The sequence below is a fragment of the Hippocampus zosterae genome, chromosome 4, assembly GCF_025434085.1.
Source record: "Hippocampus zosterae strain Florida chromosome 4, ASM2543408v3, whole genome shotgun sequence".
Taxonomy (NCBI): Eukaryota; Metazoa; Chordata; class Actinopteri; order Syngnathiformes; family Syngnathidae; genus Hippocampus; species Hippocampus zosterae.
In genome coordinates, this window is record NC_067454.1 from 25,077,396 (window position 1) to 25,098,331 (window position 20,936).

Sequence of the window (20,936 nt, forward strand, 5' to 3'; positions counted from 1 at the left end):
TCATTGTGTCGACACGCCTCATGAGGCCTCATGGACCCACACACTGTGTACCTTACTTGAGAACTTGTTTAAGGACACTACTGATGTAATACTGTATTCAGTTACTGCAGTATTTTTATTGATAATTGCGCTCGGAATTCCATACTTGAAGGGATGCACGAGTTACAAACCCCCGTTTTACTCGTTTTGTCATCGGGTTTGAACACCGGGAAAGGGACTTTTGGTTCATCCTCACGCCACTTTCCAGTTTATTGCTGCTGGCCCACCACAGTATGCAGTCATTGGGGGACACAGCTGCTGTTTTTGTAACACAACAACAGAAAAAAAAAACCTAAAGTCCAGGGAAATTTTTAATATGCATATCCAGTCCTGGTTTGGATGCTGTGTAATGCTATTAAAAATAAAAACTATATCGTTCAATGCCGTTTTAACTACTGTCATTCACACTTATTTTTCAATATATGCATTACAGTTACAATACAATACAATACAATACAGTACTTCCTGATTTATATCGTGCTTTCACAACAGGTGCAGCTGTAACAAAGCGCTTAACAAAACAGTTAACAAAGTACAAGAATGCCATTTGAAGACAAGACAGGGACAAATCAATTGAGAAAGGTTTTGTACACCGTTGTAAATGTCTGTAAATTCGCAATTTAATAGGCAACTTTGCTCTAAAAATACTCTTGAAAGGAATTCTCTGTAGGAAATAGCTTACCCTTTTAAAAAAACTTCACAGGGGAAGGCGACCCAAATATTTTCTTTACAATAATATGTTCGATGAAGCATCACTAGCGTAAACAGTCATTAGCCTTTGAGTTCACACACAGCACTTTTCCTATGCATTGTGAATAGTTTACATGGTGTACCCATCAAAAAACAAAAATATAATTGTATGGTATTACCGGTATTTTTGAGCATACCGTGTTTAGCAGTGATTGTGACCTTCTGCGGATGAAGATTAGATCATGTTAAACATTCTGACCAGTTCATACAGAGATCCATGAAATTCTAAAGGGTTCAAAAACTTTCTTGCAACCACATGCCTACATTTTTGAGGTGATGGTGGTAAATGATAAAATTCACCTTGACTTCCTTTGCTTTTCTTCTCATTTAACCTACACATCAAAATGAACACATGCAGTTACACATGATAATCTAACTCTGGATTGCCTGGAAATGGTGGTGTTGTTCCTAAAATTTGAGACAGTGCTCTGTGTAAAACCTTTTCATAAACTTGTACCCGTGCAAATAGTACATTTGATTAATAACTGCATAAAATAATGGCTTTAATGAAAATAAACTTCTGCTCCACACTGAAGTCCATTTATAAGGAATATGGTGAAAATGTGTGGAGTGAAGATTTATTTTGCAAGTCAACTTAACAGCGTGTACCCCGAAATTGTCAACATTTCAGGTTAGGGCCCTCTGTAGAATAATGTGTATGGATGATTGGCGCCGACAAGTATGGCAGCCTCGGTCACACGCTCCCTAGTATTATCCCTGTTTTTGTCATTTTCGTTTGTTTTTGGCGACCCTGAGCGGCTTACTTACACGAGGGAAAAGTTGCTGCGCATTGGGGAGTCTACGCTCGGTCTTTTTTCACCAGCACACGAAAATCCACAAGGTTTTTCGGAGCTAATCGCGAGCGGAGCGGCTGCGCTGTACTGAGCATGGAGCCGTCGGAGGAGGGGGAAGCGAGCCGGCGTGCTCGTCAAGCTCCGGCAGCGCGGATTTCCAACCCCGCTCCCATCAATCCATCTTGCTAATCTACGATCTCTGCCGAACAAGATGGATGAACTTCTTCTCCTCACAAAGACCAACAAAACATTTGCACGTTCTGCTGCACTCTGCTTCACTGAAACCTGGCTCAGTGACCGCCATCCAGATCCCGCGCTACATCTACCCGGCTTCCGCCTTCTCCGAGCCGACCGCGACACGGAGCTATCGGGGAAATCGAAAGGTGGTGGGATTTGCTTCTATATCAACGAAGAATGGTGCACTGATGTCACGAAGCTCGACGCACACTGCAGCCCGGACCTGGAGTCGCTGTCTTTAAACTGCAAGCCATTCTACTCGCCACGTGAGTTCACCTCCTTTTTACTAGTCGGTGTTTACATTGCGCCACAAGCTAACACTAACACGGCGATACAAACGCTAGCCGAACAAGTAAACAAACTCGAACTAAAATACCCAGAGTCACCCCTGATCATTCTGGGCGATTTTAATAGAGCACATCTTAACCGTGAACTTCCCAGATATAAGCAGCACATCGACTGTTTCACCAGAGAAGGCAACATTCTAGACCACTGCTATACAACAATCAAAAATGCATACCGATCGGCCGCCCGTGCAGCATTGGGTCTTTCTGACCACAATTTAATCCACTTAATACCTACATACAGACAGAAACTCAAATGTGTTAAACCGGTTGTTAAGACTGTGAAAAAATGGACAGATGAAGCAAAGCTAGCTCTACAAGAATGCTTAGACTGCACTGATTGGGGCGTCTTTGAAACTTCAACGGGCACACTGGATGAATACACAGACACTGTAACATCATACATCAGTTTCTGTGAGGACATGTGTGTACCAACGAAGTCCTTCCGCTCCTTCAACAATAACAAGCCATGGTTTACTCCCAAACTCAGGCAACTCAGGAAAGAGAAAGAGGCCGCATTTAGAAGTGGAGATCGGGCACTGTACAAACATGCCCGAAACCAATTGACAAAGGAAATTAACATCGCAAAGAGAAGCTATGCAGAGAGGCTGAAAAACCAGTTCTCTGCTAACGACTCTGCATCTGTATGGAATGGCCTGAAAGCAATCACTAACTATAGAATGCCATCCCCCCAAACAGTGAACAATAAGGGTCTTGCTAATGAACTAAACATGTTTTTGTGCCGATTTGAAAAGGACACCCCCATTTCCCACACACACCCACCTCTACCAGAAACCACTCTACCTACCCCCCCCCCCCCCCACCCTCTTTTTCTCCACTACAGATCCACGAACAGGACGTGAGACGGCTCTTCAAGCAGCAAAAGATCAAGAAAGCTCCGGGGCCCGACAAAGTGTCCCCCTCCTGCCTGAAAGTCTGCGCTGACCAGCTGGCTCCGGTCTTCACACAAATCTTCAACAGATCCCTGGAGCTGTGTGAGGTCCCATCCTGCTTCAAACAGTCTACCATCATCCCAGTTCCCAAGAAATCGGCAACATCGGAACTGAACGACTATAGGCCTGTCGCCCTGACGTCTGTGGTCATGAAGTCCTTTGAACGCCTTGTGCTGAACCACCTAAAGAACGTCACTGGACCCCTGCTGGACCCTCTCCAGTTTGCCTACCGGGCAAACAGGTCTGTGGAAGACGCAGTCAACATAGGTCTGCACTACATCCTCAAGCACCTCGACAGCACAGGGACCTACGCAAGGATTCTGTTTGTGGATTTCAGCTCTGCGTTCAACACCATCATCCCGGAACTCCTCACCCCCAAACTACTCCACCTGGGTGTGTCCCCTACGATCTGCCAGTGGATCCTCAGCTTCCTGACGGGACGGACACAACAGGTGAGACTGGGAGCAACAACATCATCAATACGCACCACCAGCACTGGAGCCCCACAGGGATGTGTCCTCTCGCCACTGCTCTTCTCTCTCTACACAAACGATTGCACCTCAACAGATCCAGCTGTCAAACTCATAAAGTTCGCAGATGACACCACGGTCATCGGTCTCATAAAAGACGGCGACGAGTCTGCGTACCGCCAACAAGTGGAGCAGCTGGAGCTCTGGTGCGGCCGACACAACCTCGGGCTGAACACGCTCAAGACTGTAGAGATGATCGTGGACTTCAGGAAACATTCTCCTCCTCAGTTGCCCCTCACACTATCCAACTGCCCTGTGTCAACCGTCGAGACCTTCAAGTTCCTGGGAATCACAGTCTCCCAGGACATGAAGTGGGAAGTCAACACCATCTCCATCCTGAAAAGGGCCCGGCAGCGGATGTACTTCCTGAGGCTGCTGAGGAAGCATGGCCTGCCACAGGAGGTGCTACGACAGTTCTACACGGCAGTCATCGAATCAATCCTGTGTTCTTCCATCACGGTTTGGTTTGGGGCCGCCACAAAAAAGGACAAAATCCGACTTCAATGGACAGTTAGGACGGCAGAAAAAATCGTTGGCACCGCCCTACCCACTCTTGAGGACTTGCACACTGCAAGAATCAAGACAAGGGCACGGAAAATCCTCCTGGATCCCCCGCACCCTGCCCACCACCTTTTTCAGCCACTCCCCTCAGGCAGACGCTACAGATCTATGCGCACCAAATCCAGTAGACACTTAAACAGCTTCTTCCCTCTAGCCATTAACTGCTTAAACAGTCACTGACATAGTCACTCTTCTTGCACCACAAAATGGTACTACAAAACTACTGGTTACTCTAAAATGGTTCAATGATTTTGTTGTTTACGATGATACTAGTGCAGCGTGTTATACCGGAGACAAATTCCTTGTGTGTTCTACATACTTGGCCAATAAAGATGATTCCGATTCTGATTCTGATAAGCATTAGCAAAGCGCATGTCCTTATTAAGGTCACGGGTGATCTGAAGCGTATCTCAGCTCACTGGTCGAAATGCAATGTATATCCAGGACAATTCGCCACCATTATGAAGGGTACATACAGCATAAACAAACAGCTGCTCACATCCACCTTTGACCAATTAGTCTTCAACTCACCCAATGTGTCTTGTTTTTTTTGTCAATGTTGGGGTAAGCTTTGGTATCTGGAGAACCCCCTCACAAGCACGGGGAGAAAATCCAAATTCCACACAGGAATGTCCATATTGCGATTCAAACCCAGGACCTCTCAACTGTGAGAGAGATCTGTGAACCACCATACCAACATTCTAGCCAATGAATTTTGATTTTCTCATATTTGTATCGTGCATAATTTCTCTCAGATGTGGGCCCATCCCAATGACTCTCCAGAATCGCTGCAGGGCAAGGCCGGATTGCTGACAGAGATAAACTTGATCACTCGGCTTCGGTTGGAACAAGATTTCATTCTGAAAAAATTAACCCGATATGAACAGACTATTTCTCCCCCTAATTGTATGCACTTATCCTCACGAGGGATGCGAGCGTGCCAATCCGAGCTGTCTTCGGGCAGCAGGCAGGGTACACCCTGAACTGGTTGCCAACCAATCGCAGGGTGCGCATGGACAACAAACAACAATCATTCACACTCACAATCAAACCTGTGGTCAATTAGAGTGATCAATCAATCTACCATGCATGTTTTTGGAATGTGGGAGGAAACCGGAGTAGCGAGAGAAAACCCATGCAAGCACAGGGAGAACATGTAAATTTCACACTTAAGAACTGTATTTTTCCTTCATAGGGCTGTGATTTAGAAGAAAATTAATTGAAACACGCACCACATTCCCTTTACTGAGAGTTTAAATGCACTGACTGTGATCTCCTGCTCTGTGTTTGCCTTTGCTCAAGTTGTTCATGTTCACAGAAGATTTATTCATAAAGTGTGAATTCCCCTTTGAGTAATGGAGACTGCTGAGTACTCCACTTTGTGTATTGGAGAAGATAATCAAATCCATATACACACGTATCACATTCAGGGGAATGAATTGGTGTTTTTATCAGATTTTTGTTCTTGATGGTGGAAATTAAATTGACAATTTATTCAGAGTTGTTCAAAGCGGATGTTTTCTTCAAATGTTTTATGATCAAAGTTGCCAATAACAACTTGTTTTTATGAACAAATATTACAGTACAGTAATCCCTCGTTTATCGGGGTTAATGGGGACCAAAACCACCCGCGATAAACGAAAATCTGCGAAGTAGCGACCAATGAACATATACAGATAAAAAAAAATCCGCGATGCACCGAATCCGCGATAAATGAACCGCGAAATAGCGAGGGATCACTGTATGTCACTTACCTGTACGTTATAAAATGCTATGTTTGGCTACATTTTACAGCAGGGTGTGATGCCCAATTTTTTTTAGATTGTACAGTAATATTTTAATGTACTCATTCACATTCCAAAAACAAATTCAACCTCTAATGTGTACACAACTCGTCCGTGATATGACACGCATGCGCACAAAGACCGACGTTGAGTGACATGCACCAAAAAAATGACATCATGAGGTTTTCACAGATTTAAATATGGTCTGGCGTGTAGGGGCTCAACTTTTTCCAAAAATCATGAATCAAAGTTCATTAAATGTGCAGGCCGTCTATTATGTCAGTTGAATTAATACCACACAAAGCTACAAGATGTGATATTATTCAGCCAATCTCAGGCTTGGATATGCACAACAGCTGTTGGTGAAAACACAATTGAGCTCTTGGTAGAAGATACTTAGATTGTATAGGACTTTTCCACATATTAATGTAACTTCTGCTCTGTTATGTTTCAGTCAAAAAAAATTAAACTCTTTAAAAAGTTGCATGACTGAATGTTGTAATTAATTTGTTGAAATTCAAGAGTCCATGACTTTGTCCAGTAAGACGGTTTGAAGACACAAAAGAAATATATTAATTGGCATACAATGTTATGATTTGTATTCAACTTTTGTACACTCTCTGTGTTCCTAGGCAAAAATGTATGAACCAGTCTGCCATTCGATCTATACACACACAGACACACAACATCTATGTGTGTATTAGCAAACGTGGTGGCATTTAATGTGTTACCTCAAATTCAAATTCTATTTGGAGAATAAACACTGTATACTCCCCTCTACCCACCATCCAGGAACGGGTCCATACACAGTTTTGGGTTGTTTTTTTTTTTTGCCTTTTCTGATCATAGAAACAACAGAGATGCCTTCGTCGCCAAAACTTGGACAGCTGCTTGGCCCGCCTCCCCAATGAACATGCGACTGAATCTTGACAGAATCACGCAACAACTGGGCAGGGTATGGTCGGTGACGGATATGCAATGTGGCATCTCGCCCGGTCTAAGGCACAGAACAATAATTTTCTGATAGTCTGACACTGTGACTGTCATGAATGACCCCCCCAAAAAAGGTGTGTGGTTTGACAAGGCCTTAATAAGGACAAAGTGAATGGAATGATGATATTAAACTGAAGATATCAATCTCATCACAAATTGTGAGTCTTAAATAAAAGAATGAAACAAATTGAGGGCTAATTCTGGAATTGTGTTTAACATGCAGTACATAGTATTGATGCATAGAGGCTGTGTCCGAATTTACAGGCTGGGTCCTCCGAAGGCCGCATTGTATCGATTCTGGCATGATTGAACCGCATGTGGTGTCCAAATTCGCCACAGTTTATGGGGTCCACGGCGGCTACATGAGCAGGAGAATTTGAATGCGTCAAAGTACTCAGGCTCCGAATTGTTTTTCGACAATTTGAAAAACACAAATCATGCCGACAGTGACGTCATGCCGGTGAAAAATGCGGCGTTCAGAGGACTCAGCTTGTGAATTTGGACACAGCCATAGTAAATACTATCAATTAGGGTGCGAAGATAGACTCAACATTGTCCACAATGGAATAAACACGAGGCAAAGTGGACATGCAGAATTAAGAGCATTTTAATTGTGATTTTTTTTAATAGCACTGTATCTTTATACAAATATTAGCAATACTATCTGGATCAGGAATGACAGAGCATTTGGGTTAGATGCTTGGTAAGTACTCTGAGGCAATGCTCTAACATCATTGCACATCATTGCTTTTCTGTCCACAAGCTCAAATTTGACCAAAGTAAATTAATAGGTTCACAATAAATCATGCAGATTCCCAGAGTTTGGTCTCTCAGCATTGACCCCATGAATGTATAATGGAGGCCATGCATTTGGTACCTGGGCCTTCAGTGAAGACTTAAATTACCTAATCCACCGCCTTAATACCACCACTATCATGTTGCAATTATACAAACCATCAGTACTATTGTGATGAAATACACCAGAACTGTAGCCGATGAAATACACCGGCTAATACACATTTTCTGAAAATTCACAATGGCCTCCCCGCCCCTCTTTGCTCGGCACATTTGGCTTGCTCGGACCAACAATTCAGGGAACAAAAATTGCTGACTTAATTGTGGGCCAGCTAGCTGGCGCTGTTTGGCTAATTTGAAATCTAATAGGTTAAAGAATCAGTGTTTAATCAGGCAGTATTGCTGATTCCGAAGACCCTCGCAGATTAAATTGAAATGGCAACACATGTAAATGTTATTGGGAAAAAAATACGTACAAGCAAACCGGTTAAGAGAAATGCAAAGAACGAAGAGACACTGGTGTTGGGAATAAATGAATACAACTGAATGCAACAAGTGTTGAAATTCAGATGAATGAAAATCACCGCTTACTGATCATGTATAGTAAAGACGTCCTTGCTGTCCCTGACCTCTCACCACTATACAGCACCGACGTCACGTCAGCTATTAACAGTAACGCGGTGCTTCACCACATGGAATATTCACCTGCACAACAACTCAATCTGTGCTGATACGTCGTGCCCCTCAATTTCTGTGGAAACCAAAGTCTTTCTTGCATTTTGTCGTGTGGAGGGTTGGCCGCCTCTCTGTCGCAGGGTCTCGGTTTCTCACTCACTCTCACTCTCAATTCTCTATTTTGGTGCTGTCTCGCGCTGCCAAGCCCCTGACGTCATGCTCCACTGTTAATGATTAGCATGTGGAAACTGGCTGCGCTAGCTTGTCTTAATCAAGCTACCAAAATAGAGACGGAACAAGACTGTGCATGCCTTCAAAATTAAAGTCCTCATCTCGAGAAAAAGTCGAGGCTAATTTTCATGAGTAAAACCTATTCACTTCTTTTTGCTGATCGTATGTGTTTCTTCATACATGTTAACATAATTCTGAGACACGCGGGGCAGAGCCCACAGCTGATTATGATTCAACAATTAAGGTGTGTATGCCAAGGTGATTATAGTTAACAATAATTTATGGAAAAACGTGATCTAAAATTTTAAAAACATTTTTATTAATAAAATTAAAATGAGAAAAGCTTTGAAGCAAACAACAACTACATCTTACTTTTATAAAATTAAATAAAATTATACTTGCAGACACAATGTCAATTTTCATTTTACCAATTAATATCATACATGAACTTTCAGGTTTCGTTTTAAATGTATTTATTTCAGTTTTGCTGTACATGAGTACAAAAGGTGGATCAAACAGTCTTTTGAGAGTTATTGATTAATTTATAACGCAATATTTTTCATTTTGCCCTCGACAAATATTCCATATGTTAAAAAAACCCTAACATTAATGAAAACTCAATTAAAAGGAAGCATTTAAAAAAAAATAAAAACTACAGGAATAAAAAGTAACATATCTGCTCTTAAAACAAGCTGGATTGGAGAAAAGTCAACACAAAGCAAAAATTAACAAAATGAAAAAGGCCAAACTATTACAACTCTGGTGTACATATACCAAAAAAAAAACACTTCTTTTTTTTTTTACTCAATGCTGTGTATTGCAATTGGTTCTGGTTACATTTCTATGTTGCTAGCATGACAATGTCTTAGGCGTGTATAGCACTGTAATGTGCCTTTGGTGTCGTCGTCACAGTCAGCCATGGAAAAAAAATTGCAGTATAATGAAATGCTGAGGTCTTATTAAAAGTAGCCAAACTTTATTTACACATATACAGGTAGGCCCAAATTCATAAGTCTCTTGAAATGTGTTTCCTTTATTTTTTTTATTTTTACTTTTTTTAAATTGAATGTAGGCCACATGATTTTTGCATGTCACACTTACTACTGTGCGAACTACTGTGCAAAATAAGTGATTAAAATCCACAAAATTATTAGTCTTAAAATATGTTTTATATGTCACAACACATTTTTGACGAAATGAGTCATTTTGATTATAAATTTTCCTGATCATACTGAACATTCTGGATGTATCTTTGAAATTCCTGCTGAATCTTTTATGATGTTATTCAAAACACAGATTTTTTTTCTGTGAAATTACGATGAGCATTTTTTTCTTTCTTCCCTTGAAGTTGGAACTGTGGCGTGGCTGTTGCAAAGTAAATAATTATATCAATGTTTTGTAATTTTCCTTAGATTATGTCTGCAGTTGCTCCAAAAATATTTCCGGAATTCAAAACTATTTTTAAACAGTGTGCAGTCAGCCCCCTAACAGATCATGTTAAATGAAGGTCGACCACATGTCCACCTAGCCAGCAAGCTCACGTTTTGCTATTTGCATGGACATTTTCTTCTTGCAGTTGTGAAATTGTGAATTGTCAAAGTAACCTTATGGCTTTAAGTATGGCAATATTGAGAAGCCAGAGTATTTGTGACACACGATTATGTCATAAATCACATTATAAAAAGAACATTTCAAACCGGTTTAGCGGCAGCAATTCCTTAACTTATTTTGAAATTAGGAAGCAGATGTTACACGGCGTGTTGCATTCAAACTACTGCGGCACTTTAGGGCAGGCGCAGGCCGACTTGGAGGGAGAGACGGAGGAAAAGTTAGTCAAGATGGCAAAACCCGCAGACCCGGAGTGAAGGGGCACCGCTCCCCCAAAAGATTGCGTCTGTCGCCCGTGCTGAGACAAAGCCAACGATGCAAACTGAGCAACAAGGTACATTTATTCAAGTTTATATTCTGTCTTTATGGATCATAGTCGTCTCTTATTTTCCGACTGCATTGCCAATCCAGATGCCTATTTTCGTTCCTATTTTTATTTTTTTAAATTCAAGTCAATCTCTGGATGATTTAAACCCCCTCCCCACCCGATGTCCCCAAGCCCGGCGAATAGAGTTATCAAACCTAAAGTCGCAGATAAAGTTAGAACACGTTTGCTACCTGTTGACGCAACAGGCATTTGTGAATCGGATACTGAGTACAGTATTCGCGTGGGTTTTGACTGTGCAATATAGGATACAGTTCACTATTATTGATAACCTACAAATACCTTAAGACAAATTAATTGAGTTAACGCGGGTAGACGTTGCCCGTTAGAGACTTCTTGTATTTATTCCTCTGCGACGCGCGCGCACACACACACACACGCACACACACACGCGCGCGCGTATATACGTACACGCACGCACACTCTCCCTCAGTGGTCACTCCTTGTGTGCTGATGAAGCAAAGTGACAGGTTGTAAGCGGCTAAAACTAGCCTGTGGGCAGTGTCAGCTCCATGCTCGAGCTCCTCAGAACGCGGCCACTTTTCAGCCTCCACACAAGCCCAAATACATGTTTATGAGACAAGCCCTTCATTTAAAAATAAGGCAGCGGAAGTTACTCCAGCCCCTACCAGTGCTCACACGCACGCTCATCTCACACACGGCTGCATACACACTTCTGCCTGCGTTTCGTCGATAAACCACCGACCGGCGTCCTTCCTGTGGGTCATTCCGGGATGCAGTGCCGGGAGTAGCCGACACACTGCTGTATTTTTAGGAATGGGTGGATACCAGAAGCGAAAATAATTTATTTTTGTCCCGGCAATGAATACCACGAGCTTAAACGCACGGGCGACGGCAAGGAGACGACCTATAAATGCCCCTTTACAGCAGCTCTGTTCCAAAGTGTGCATGGGTGAAGCAACAGGGACACTGGTGCTTTTTTTATGGAAAGGCCAGGGCTTAGTATAGGATGAGACTGGGGCTTAACTATTCTCCTCCTTTAACACCTTCCTACAGGCCCTTAAAGAATATGCCAGTGATGCAGATGCTGATCTGACATATTGTGCGTTGGAAAGCTGACTCATCAAATATCAGTTCCTCTGTGGGTGAGTAATTAGCTGAGGGCAACTTATATCAGCAGTGACAGGACCACCGGCATCCTTTCATTAGAGGGCAAAACTCCTGGAGGATACTTTGTGGATCAACACATGTTGACATCAACCTGATCACCATCGTGTTGCTGCCAGAGCTTAGAATGGCCTCAAGCAGCTTTAACTGAATCCATCCAACATTCAAAGATCCCAAGATCCGTCTTCGGTGCTACCCAGAACGCCGGTGGAAGGTTTCTCAGTGAGTCGCTCCTACCCTACCAGCCCCTCCCCAAACCAAAAGCCTCTTTGGGAACTCCAACAGCAGCGCTGCCACCCCGCCAGCTGCCCCTCTCCCAGACCATGATGTTTCGCGATCAGGTTGGCATATTAGCCAGCTGGTTCAAAGGCTGGAATGAGTGTGAGCAGACAGTGGCTCTGCTGTCTTTGCTGAAGAGGGTGAGCCGGACCCAGGCTCGTTTCCTGCAGCTCTGTCTGGAGCACTCCCTTGCAGACTGCACGGAACTGCAGGTTCTGGAGGCGGATGCCAACAATCCAGGTAGGTCGCCTAGCCACCCCCCCCCCCCCCCCAACACACACACAATATTTTATAATAATGTAAATGTCAACATTATTGTTGCACTTGGTTTTGTCAGATAAAAACAGGGAATCCTTTGTTGCTTTCACACTTGCATGGTACAGTGCAGTATGTTTTCACGCTTTTAGTGTACATTGTTGCCAGCCCCTAGTTTTGCCATTCAGACAATTAATGGTGAGTAATAATCGCAGTGTTCAGTTGGCTAATGAGGTATAAAGTAAAACTGAGCCTTATGAACTCTGCCTGCCATCAGCATGTGTATATATGTATGTATGTAGACGTGTGTGTGTGCGTGTGTGTGTGTGTGTGTGCGTGTGTGTATTAGATACACCTTGATAGACCGCTCAATAATTGATTAGTGTGCATGTCGAAGGGCCATCCTGGTCGGATAGAGGGGGCGTATGCTTCAAGAAAGGTCCAACTACATCCTGAATATGAATATGTTTTAGGTTATATAGAATGGGTGCCGGGCGGCCCGGTAGTCCAGTGGTTAGCACGTCGACTTCACAGTGCAGAGGTACCGGGTTCAATTCCAGCTGCGGCCTCCCTGTGTGGAGTTTGCATCTTCTCCCCGGCCCTGCGTGGATTTTCTCCGGGTACTCCGGTTTCCTCCCACATTCCAAAAACATGCATGGCAGGCTGATTGAATGCTCTAAATTGTCCCTAGGTGTGAATGTGAGCGTGGATGGTTGTTCGTCTCTGTGTGCCCTGCGATTGGCTGGCAACCGTTTCAGGGTCTCCCCCGCCTACTGCCCGAAGACAGCTGGGATAGGCTCCATCACCCCCCGCGACCCTAGTGAGGATCAAGCGGTTCGGAAAATGGATGGATGGATGTAGAATGGGTGCCAGCCTGAGTTGTACCTTCCATTGCGTTTTTTTTCGGCGAGTCGGTGGCACGGGTTTTAGCTCAGCCGTTCAGAAAGTTCATGCAAATGAGGAAATGAGGGATGTTGTGAGGATGGGCTGGGAAACATGTACTTCTATCCCACAGCGCGAACACCCCGTGATGCCCAATTTTACTGGTGCAAAGTCTAGCAAAATACCAAAACAAAGAATATTTCAGAATTCGCTTATGGTGTAGTGGTACACTCGCCTGACTTGTGTGCAAGCAGCGTAGGGTCGGTTCCCATTCAGTGACAGTGTGGATGTGGGTGGGAACGGTTGTTCCGTCTCAAAATTTGCCTTGCGACTGACTGGTGACCAGTTCAGGGTGTTGTGCGCCTTTCACCCAAAATCAACCGCAACCCTCTACAGGATAAGCGGTGTTGAAAATGCATGGATGAAGAATACTTAACCCATGCGTACACTTTGACTGGGCTTTGCACTAGACTTGCACCTGGCAGAAAATGGGGCCCATCAAGTTGAATCTGAAGTTACGAACATAATTGGTTCCGTGAGCTTGTTAGTCGCTTGAAACGTTCATAAATAGAGGTAATCTTTCCGATTGACATGAACGGAAACACAATTATCCCACTCCCCAAATTATCTTATACAAGTCTTTTGTTGTTGTGTCTTTGCAGTGTGTGGTGGAAAATATATTTCATGCAATATTCAAATAAGTGAAAACCCAATTTCAAAGAAATGAAACACTTTAAAAACACGACTTTACTGTTTTGTTTGTACACAAAACTGCGAACAAAAGCATGTGCGCTGCACTCACACCAAGGGGTGCTGGAGCCTAACTCAGCCGTCTTTGGGCAGTAGGCGAGGGACACTTTGAACCGGTTGCCAGCCAATCGCAGGTCACACAGACGAACAGCCAACCGCGCTCACGTTTTTGGAATCTGGGAGGAAACCGGAGTACCCAGAGAAAACCCACAGAGGCCCGGGGAGAACATGCAAACTCCACACAAGAAGGCCAGAGCTGAAATCGAACTCGATACCTCTGCACTGTGAGGTCAACGTGCTAACCACTGGTCCACCGGGCCACCCTGCATCCTGCACGTATAAGTAAATTCATTCTGCAATGTAACATTAAAAAAAATATATATATATAAAATAATGCAAGTTTAGTTTCTCGATGGGGAGAAGAAATGCGTACATTCTGGAGCAACGCTTTATTTTTTTATTTTTTTTACCTAACCGCGATCAGTGGCGAGCATGCACCATGAACATTTTTCAACGTCAGCAGCGATATCCTGATTGAGTTACTCTTTCAAAGTTCACAGATAATTCAAGTTTATGCACAGGATTTACTATATAAAATAATATTAATGTAAAAGAATGTGCATTTTTGTGTTTCCACTCGTTTAATGAATGCAGTCGTCTTCCACATACTGTATGTCTTGTCAGTGTGCCTACGTACTTCCTGCGCCGCCGTGCTCCTCACTGTGTCAGTAAAATAATTGCCTCAAAGGCCCTCCTGGGAAGTACTGGCGAAGTTTTGTTGCAGCAGACTGCAGCGTGGCCATGGAAACAAAACCTGGCAACTTACAAGTAGAAATGAATGAAGCGTTTCTGTTGCTGCTGCTGTTGCAGCTGCTGCGGCAATGTCGAGCTGGTATTGTACCTATGGTAACATCTGCATTTGACATTTGCTGGCTCACACAGAGTTTTGAGAGAAAGCAGGCATTTCTTGGGTGACATAACATGATAATGTCCCTGTGCTGTGATCCACACAGAAATGAGTGCAACACAAAAAAAAAACAAATACATACTGAACAACATGAAGGGAAACTAGCCACTCTTAATTTTACTCGAATCTGAATGGTCATGCTCGCAAAACTTTTAATCCATGCTGTCAAAAAATCAGGCTTGTTTGATGTTTGGAATAGCATTACAGAGATTGACGTCACTAGTTTGTTGGAAATAACACATGTGAAAAAGCTTGCATAGTTGAGTTTTCACACCAGCTGTGGTATTTGTAGACGGACTGTTTATGATTCTGATGTCCGTGGTGACAGAGGCACTTGTTATTGGGTTTTATGAGCAACAGAGGTGACATGGGTTCCAAGTGACCCATCCCAGTTAGGTAAACCCTGGAGCGACTGAGAGATTGGTTTGTGTCTTTTTGCATGTCAGCGTTGGTAAACGGGCTTTAATTATAAAGTACGTGTCTCCGTTGCCCTCCAACGGGGGGGGGGGGGGTGGTAGTGTCTGATTCACACACGAATCATTAGGAGTAACTGGCAGTGAAGTGTTTTGCTCAAGGATGCGTCGTCAGGGCTGGATGTTGGGGATGGACGATGACAGGGCATCAGACTAAATTGCTCAAGAATGCCTTGTCAGGACTGAGGGGAAACGGTGAGTCGAATCAGCAAACCACCAAATTGCTGGAAGGCCGCTGTCCCATTTGTGCAATACCAACACATCATTTAAAATGTTTTTTTTACAAGCGTAAGCCACACTGAAGAAGACTGGTTTCGAAGAACTTTGCTGCCTGTGGTGTCTTTGCTTCAGTTGAGCCAGCAAAGTAAGCGGTAGGACAATGAGAGAGAAGGCACCTTTTTGTATATAAGAATTATGCTTATTTGGTTGTTTATGTACGCGAGCCCTCTGGTATGTTGCTGTCAGTGGTTGTGTTGTTGTGGTCGGATGTATTATTTTGCTGATTTATTGGATTAGTACAGGACTTGAAGTCAATGTAGTTTTCTTCACTGAGGCCGAAATCTTTTTATTTATTCATTTATTCATTTTCCAAACCGCTTGATCCTCACTAGGGTCGCGGGGGGTGCTGGAGCCTATCCCAGCTGTCTTCGGGCAGTAGGCGGGGGATCCCCTGAATCTGTCGCCAGCCAATAGCAGGGCACACACAGACGAACAACGACGAATTAAAAAAAAAGACGAATAAAACAAATAAAAAAATTAATAAATCAAAAGAGGCGGCCCGGTACTCCAGTGGTTAGAACGTTGACTTCACAGTGCAGAGGTACTGGGTTCAATTCCAGCTCCGGCCTCCTTGTGTGGAGTTTGCATGTTCTCCCTGGGCCTGTGTGGGTTTTCTCCGGGTACTCCGGTTTCCTCCCACATTCCAAAAACATACATGGCAGGCTGATTGAACACTTCAAATTGTCCCTAAGTGTGCATGTGAGCGCGGATGATTGTTCGTCTTTGTGTGCCCTGCGATTGGCTGGCAATTGGCTCAGGGTGTCCCCCGCCTACTGCCCGATGACGGCTGGGATAGGCTCCAGCACCCCCCGCGACCTTTGTGAGGATAAGCGGATCAGAAAATGGGTGGATAATATTACAGGAATAAAGTTGTATTTTTGAAATTCACTTTTGAAAATATGACTTCCTTCCCTCGTTCCATTTTGACGTTCCATCATGTTATAACTTTATATTGGAAAACAAGATTACAACATGAATCAGTGACATGATGGAAATTTCATATGAATGTACACTTTTTGATGAAAATTCTCTATCTGCTTCATGTACATGAAATACCGTTTCGGCCCGAATATAAGACGGCCCTGATCAGGTGGTTGTCTTGTGATCAGTGATCACAAGACAACCTCTTCTTTTTCAAGACTCAAGTTTGAAAAAAGACTTTTTGAACACAAAATTATTTTTTATACAGAAAATAATTACATTACATCTGAAATAAATGATTATAACAATATATTTGAGAGAAAAAGAATGTTATTTTGCCTCATTCAAATCTCAATATCTGAACATTTAAATATGTAAACTAAAGTGCAATCACATTCGTAAATGAATGGCTTATGATTTTTGAAAAGTAAATTACATCATAACTTCTCCTCAGCTGGTGGTTAACCTGACCGATCTTCGACCCACTTTTCTCCAGATTGTCGCTACGTTTCTCCATTTTCTATTATCTCTTCTATTATTTTCTTCTTTTCTTTCTTCCCGCTATTTTTTATTTTTATTCTTTGTGCTACCGTTATTTTTATTTTATTCTTCGTGACGGGTTCGCTTTGGGCTGGGGAGTCAAGTTCAGCACTCGCTTCAATTATATCTGGCGCCATCTAGTGTCGTGAATGGGTATAGCGTCTATACCCTGAATATAAGACGACCCCCACTTTTTCAGTCTTATTTCAATGCAAAAACACACCGTCTTCTATTCGGGCCAATACGGTAGATTTGTTATTTCCCTTTTCTCTTCGGCCCCCTGCATTAATTTACCAAACGGAACCTTGAACCTACATTGCAAACACAAGCTTTTGCTGTGTTGTACAGCGATACAAGCTTGTTCATTGATTGGGCAGTTGTGGCTAAACTTTTTGATCAAGTGTACCGCTCTGCTCTCGAGCACATCTAATCAGATTTATCACGACAGTGCACAGTGAGATAATCCTGGCATCGCGATTCTTCCTGAGTGGGGAAGGGTTCAACTGCAGCTGGAAGCCTTTGGCTGAGTGGAAAAGCGCAACTATTTGGAAAGTGGTGTACAAATGAATGGAATCCTCAGTGGCCTACCTCTGGACCACTGAGAAGCTTCCTTGTTTTGTGACCCAAAAGGTTGTCACAACTGGTGGATATGATACATTTTTCTCCGTGGAACATGTTCGAGATTTGTATTTTAGTTCTAGTATTCTTTTATTATTTAATGGGTAATTTTTTATTGGACAAGTTGATTTAATATCTCAATCCGTGCACAAATACTCAAATGTTTCATTTCAGGCCTTCAGTTTATAACTTTGCACACAAGGACCAAGTTGCGGGCACCCTTCGATTAACAAAGGCCACAGAAATAACTTAAAAATGACAACACAGTTTTGGCAAAATGCATGTTGTCAAACCACAAGGCTTCTGGGAAAATGGGCAGATGAGACAAAAGTGGAGTTTTTGGGCGCAGGCACATTGGATCTCTGTTTCCAGACGCAAAATTGAAGCATGCAACAAAAATGGGACTTTGAAACCTGGAGGAGGCGCAATTATGTTCTGAAGCTGCTTCGCTACATCTGGAACAGTCTTGAATCTGCACAGGGTTGCAAGATATGAAGGCTTCTGCTGCCTTGTGTCAGAATGCTTGGTCATGGCTCCTCCAAAAGGAAATGGCTCAACGACATGCAAATACGGTAAAAACACGCAACATCCAAAAAGAACCAATCTGACGTGACTCTATTTGAGCCCTGGTCTGGAGAAGGAGTTAAAACACGCAGTCTATAGAAGACGCCCTTCAAAGCGAGACAGATGTTATGGTTTTCCCCAAGAGGGGCGGTTCAAAGTACCCGATGAGCGGTGCACAAGTCTCATTGAATGCTCCAGAAATCGCTTGATCGCGGTGATTGTTTCAACAGTGTGTGCGACAATATATCATAATTTTTGTTTTCAACCAGTTTCAGGAGTTTTCTTTTCAAAACATATTTGCACCCCGAAAAACACTGCCTAATTTTCGTTCGTCAATCAATAATCAATTTTCAGTCACTTTAGGTATTTAGTTTTGTCAGTTTCAAGTTATGTAATTGACCATTGCGGGTCTTTTTTTTAATTAGAGTGCACCGACATGAGCAGAAGCTTACAATTCATACTGGTATGATAATACAATACAAGCTGTGTTACTCTGTTTCGCCAGATTTGAACAATAGCAAATTGGAGCTTACAAAATGAATGTTTTAAATGACGCTTATGTGTAAAACGTGCCATTGATGGTTCTTTTCATATCAGTAGCTGTTGAAAATTAGAAATGTTCTCGACAATACGTTTTATGCGCCCTCATGAGTCCGAACAATGTATTCTTATTAATACTGCATTTGTGGAATATCAACTAAGCAGGAAAAAAAGCCACCCTTTTGTATCCATGTCGGAAGGCTGCCATTTTACTTTGAACTGCGACCTACTGTCGACTGCAAATGTCATTACAGTGCCCAAAGGCTCAGCTTGTGAACGTCACATGACCAAACCCAGAAAACAGGTTTTATGAAAATGGTTGCTGTGCAATTTTGGGGATACTGTCGAGGAATGTGGGCAGGTCTCAGCACTTCAGATTCTCGGGCCCAGCAAGAATGCGACTGGAGCTTTCGAGAGTTAAGGTGTGGAAAAGAAAAAAAAACTGATTGCGCCTTCAGTTGAGTGAGAGTATGTTGCGCTGTCAAAGAGTGAAAGGCAGAGTAGGCGGGGCAAAGAAGGGAAAAGATGACATGAGTACTGATTTTCAACTTGAATTTTCACTGAAGTCAAGATTTTCAGTCGTTGCTTAATATGGTCATTTTAAAAATGTTTAAAACGATAATTTGAGACAGTCCAACTACAATTTTCATCACCTCACGCCAGTCCATCCATTACATGTATTTATTTTTTATTGTTATTATTCTTGATTTTTTTGTTGTTGTTGTTGCTGACAAACCTCTGCTCCACACTTCATCCCATTTCTCAGTAATGTTGTGAAAAGGAGTGGGATGAATATTTACTGTGCAAGTAAATTTACAGTCCGTGCGATTAAATATTCTTTTTTTATTCGACTATAATTTCAGGTGAGAGGGAGCCTTGCGGTGGTTGTTCTAGCTTGGCTGCTTACATTTCCTCCATTTAGTTTAAATCTTTATTTATTTAAATCTTTAACTCATTCACTCCCAAAGACGTATTTAGATGTCTTTTCAGACGCCACACATTTCATCCCAGCTCCTCATTTTATACTGACTGTACTTAAAAAGGGTCTTAAAATGGCATTTTAGACCCTTTCTGTGGGGTCTGAAAAGACATCTAAATACGTCTTTGGGAGTGAATGAGTTTTAATATTGGAGAAATCGGCCTTTTCTACGTAACTGTGTTTACGTGTGATGATTACTGTGATTCTTCTCCCGGTCTAAAAATATTCCTGTAAAATTTGAAAGCTAAGGAGGACAGTGCTATGGTATAAAATGAGCCAGTTTTCAACTCATAGCATTCTTCTGTCCCATAATGAAATGTCCTTTTTATTGTGTCAGTAACCAATGTGAAGGGTCTTCAAATATTGGGAGTTCCGGTCGGTGTCAATGGTACATAACTTGTGAAGGCTGATTCGATGCACACTGTCTGTCGATTGGTCCGCAGAATTATTGTGCTGTTGGCTTTACTTCCTTCAAGAGGGAACATTCAAGAGAAAAGTCTTCTCTCTTTTGGACACTCAAAGTATTTCATAGCACCCACGCATGAGCAAACAGTTTATTTCTGGAAATTGACAGCTAGTTCTGTGAACTCATACTGAACCTCAGGAATGGGGACAGACAGCCTGCCAAAACGACCAGAGGGGAAAATGAAATAAGGCCTGTCTCTTTCTTGCTGTTTCTACACTCAAGGCCCTTTTTGTCAGTCGCGTGTGTATGGAGGGAAAATGAGCCTGGCTACTGTTTGTACTCTGCACTGATGGAAATTACTCGATGCGTCAGAGATGCACACACGTAGAGAGTGAATGAGTCGGAGAGAGCGAAAAAGATGTGGCGAAAGGTGGGATTCATGGCAGGATTTAGTAACTTGGAGCCTTACTCGGCTGAGACTGGGCAAGACTGAATGACTGTTTAAAGATACCATTTTTAAAGAAAATAGCTTGTGCGTTTTTTTTGTTTGTTTTTTCACAGTTTGAAACTGTTCTGAGGTCTCCTAATAAAAGGCCTTGACATTCTTTGGTTAAATGCACAAAGGAAAAAGAATTACAACACTCTGAACCGCATGGTAATTTGAGCGAGTTTGCTG

At 42.8% G+C, this 20,936-nt stretch overlaps 1 protein-coding gene across 4 annotated transcripts in view; it reads left to right on the forward strand.

The window, feature by feature from the left end:
• Window positions 1–10,455: 10,455 nt before the first annotated feature.
• Window positions 10,456–20,936, forward strand: part of samd4a (sterile alpha motif domain containing 4A) — a 77,788-nt gene continuing 67,307 nt past the window's right edge. For all 4 annotated transcript variants that reach the window (XM_052063913.1, XM_052063914.1, XM_052063915.1 and 1 more), the window contains exons 1-2: window positions 10,456–10,628; window positions 11,697–12,326. In XM_052063913.1, the coding sequence (XP_051919873.1) occupies window positions 12,131–12,326 (196 nt within the window). In that variant the 5' untranslated portion in view covers window positions 10,456–10,628; window positions 11,697–12,130. The remainder of the gene's footprint in view (window positions 10,629–11,696; window positions 12,327–20,936) is intronic.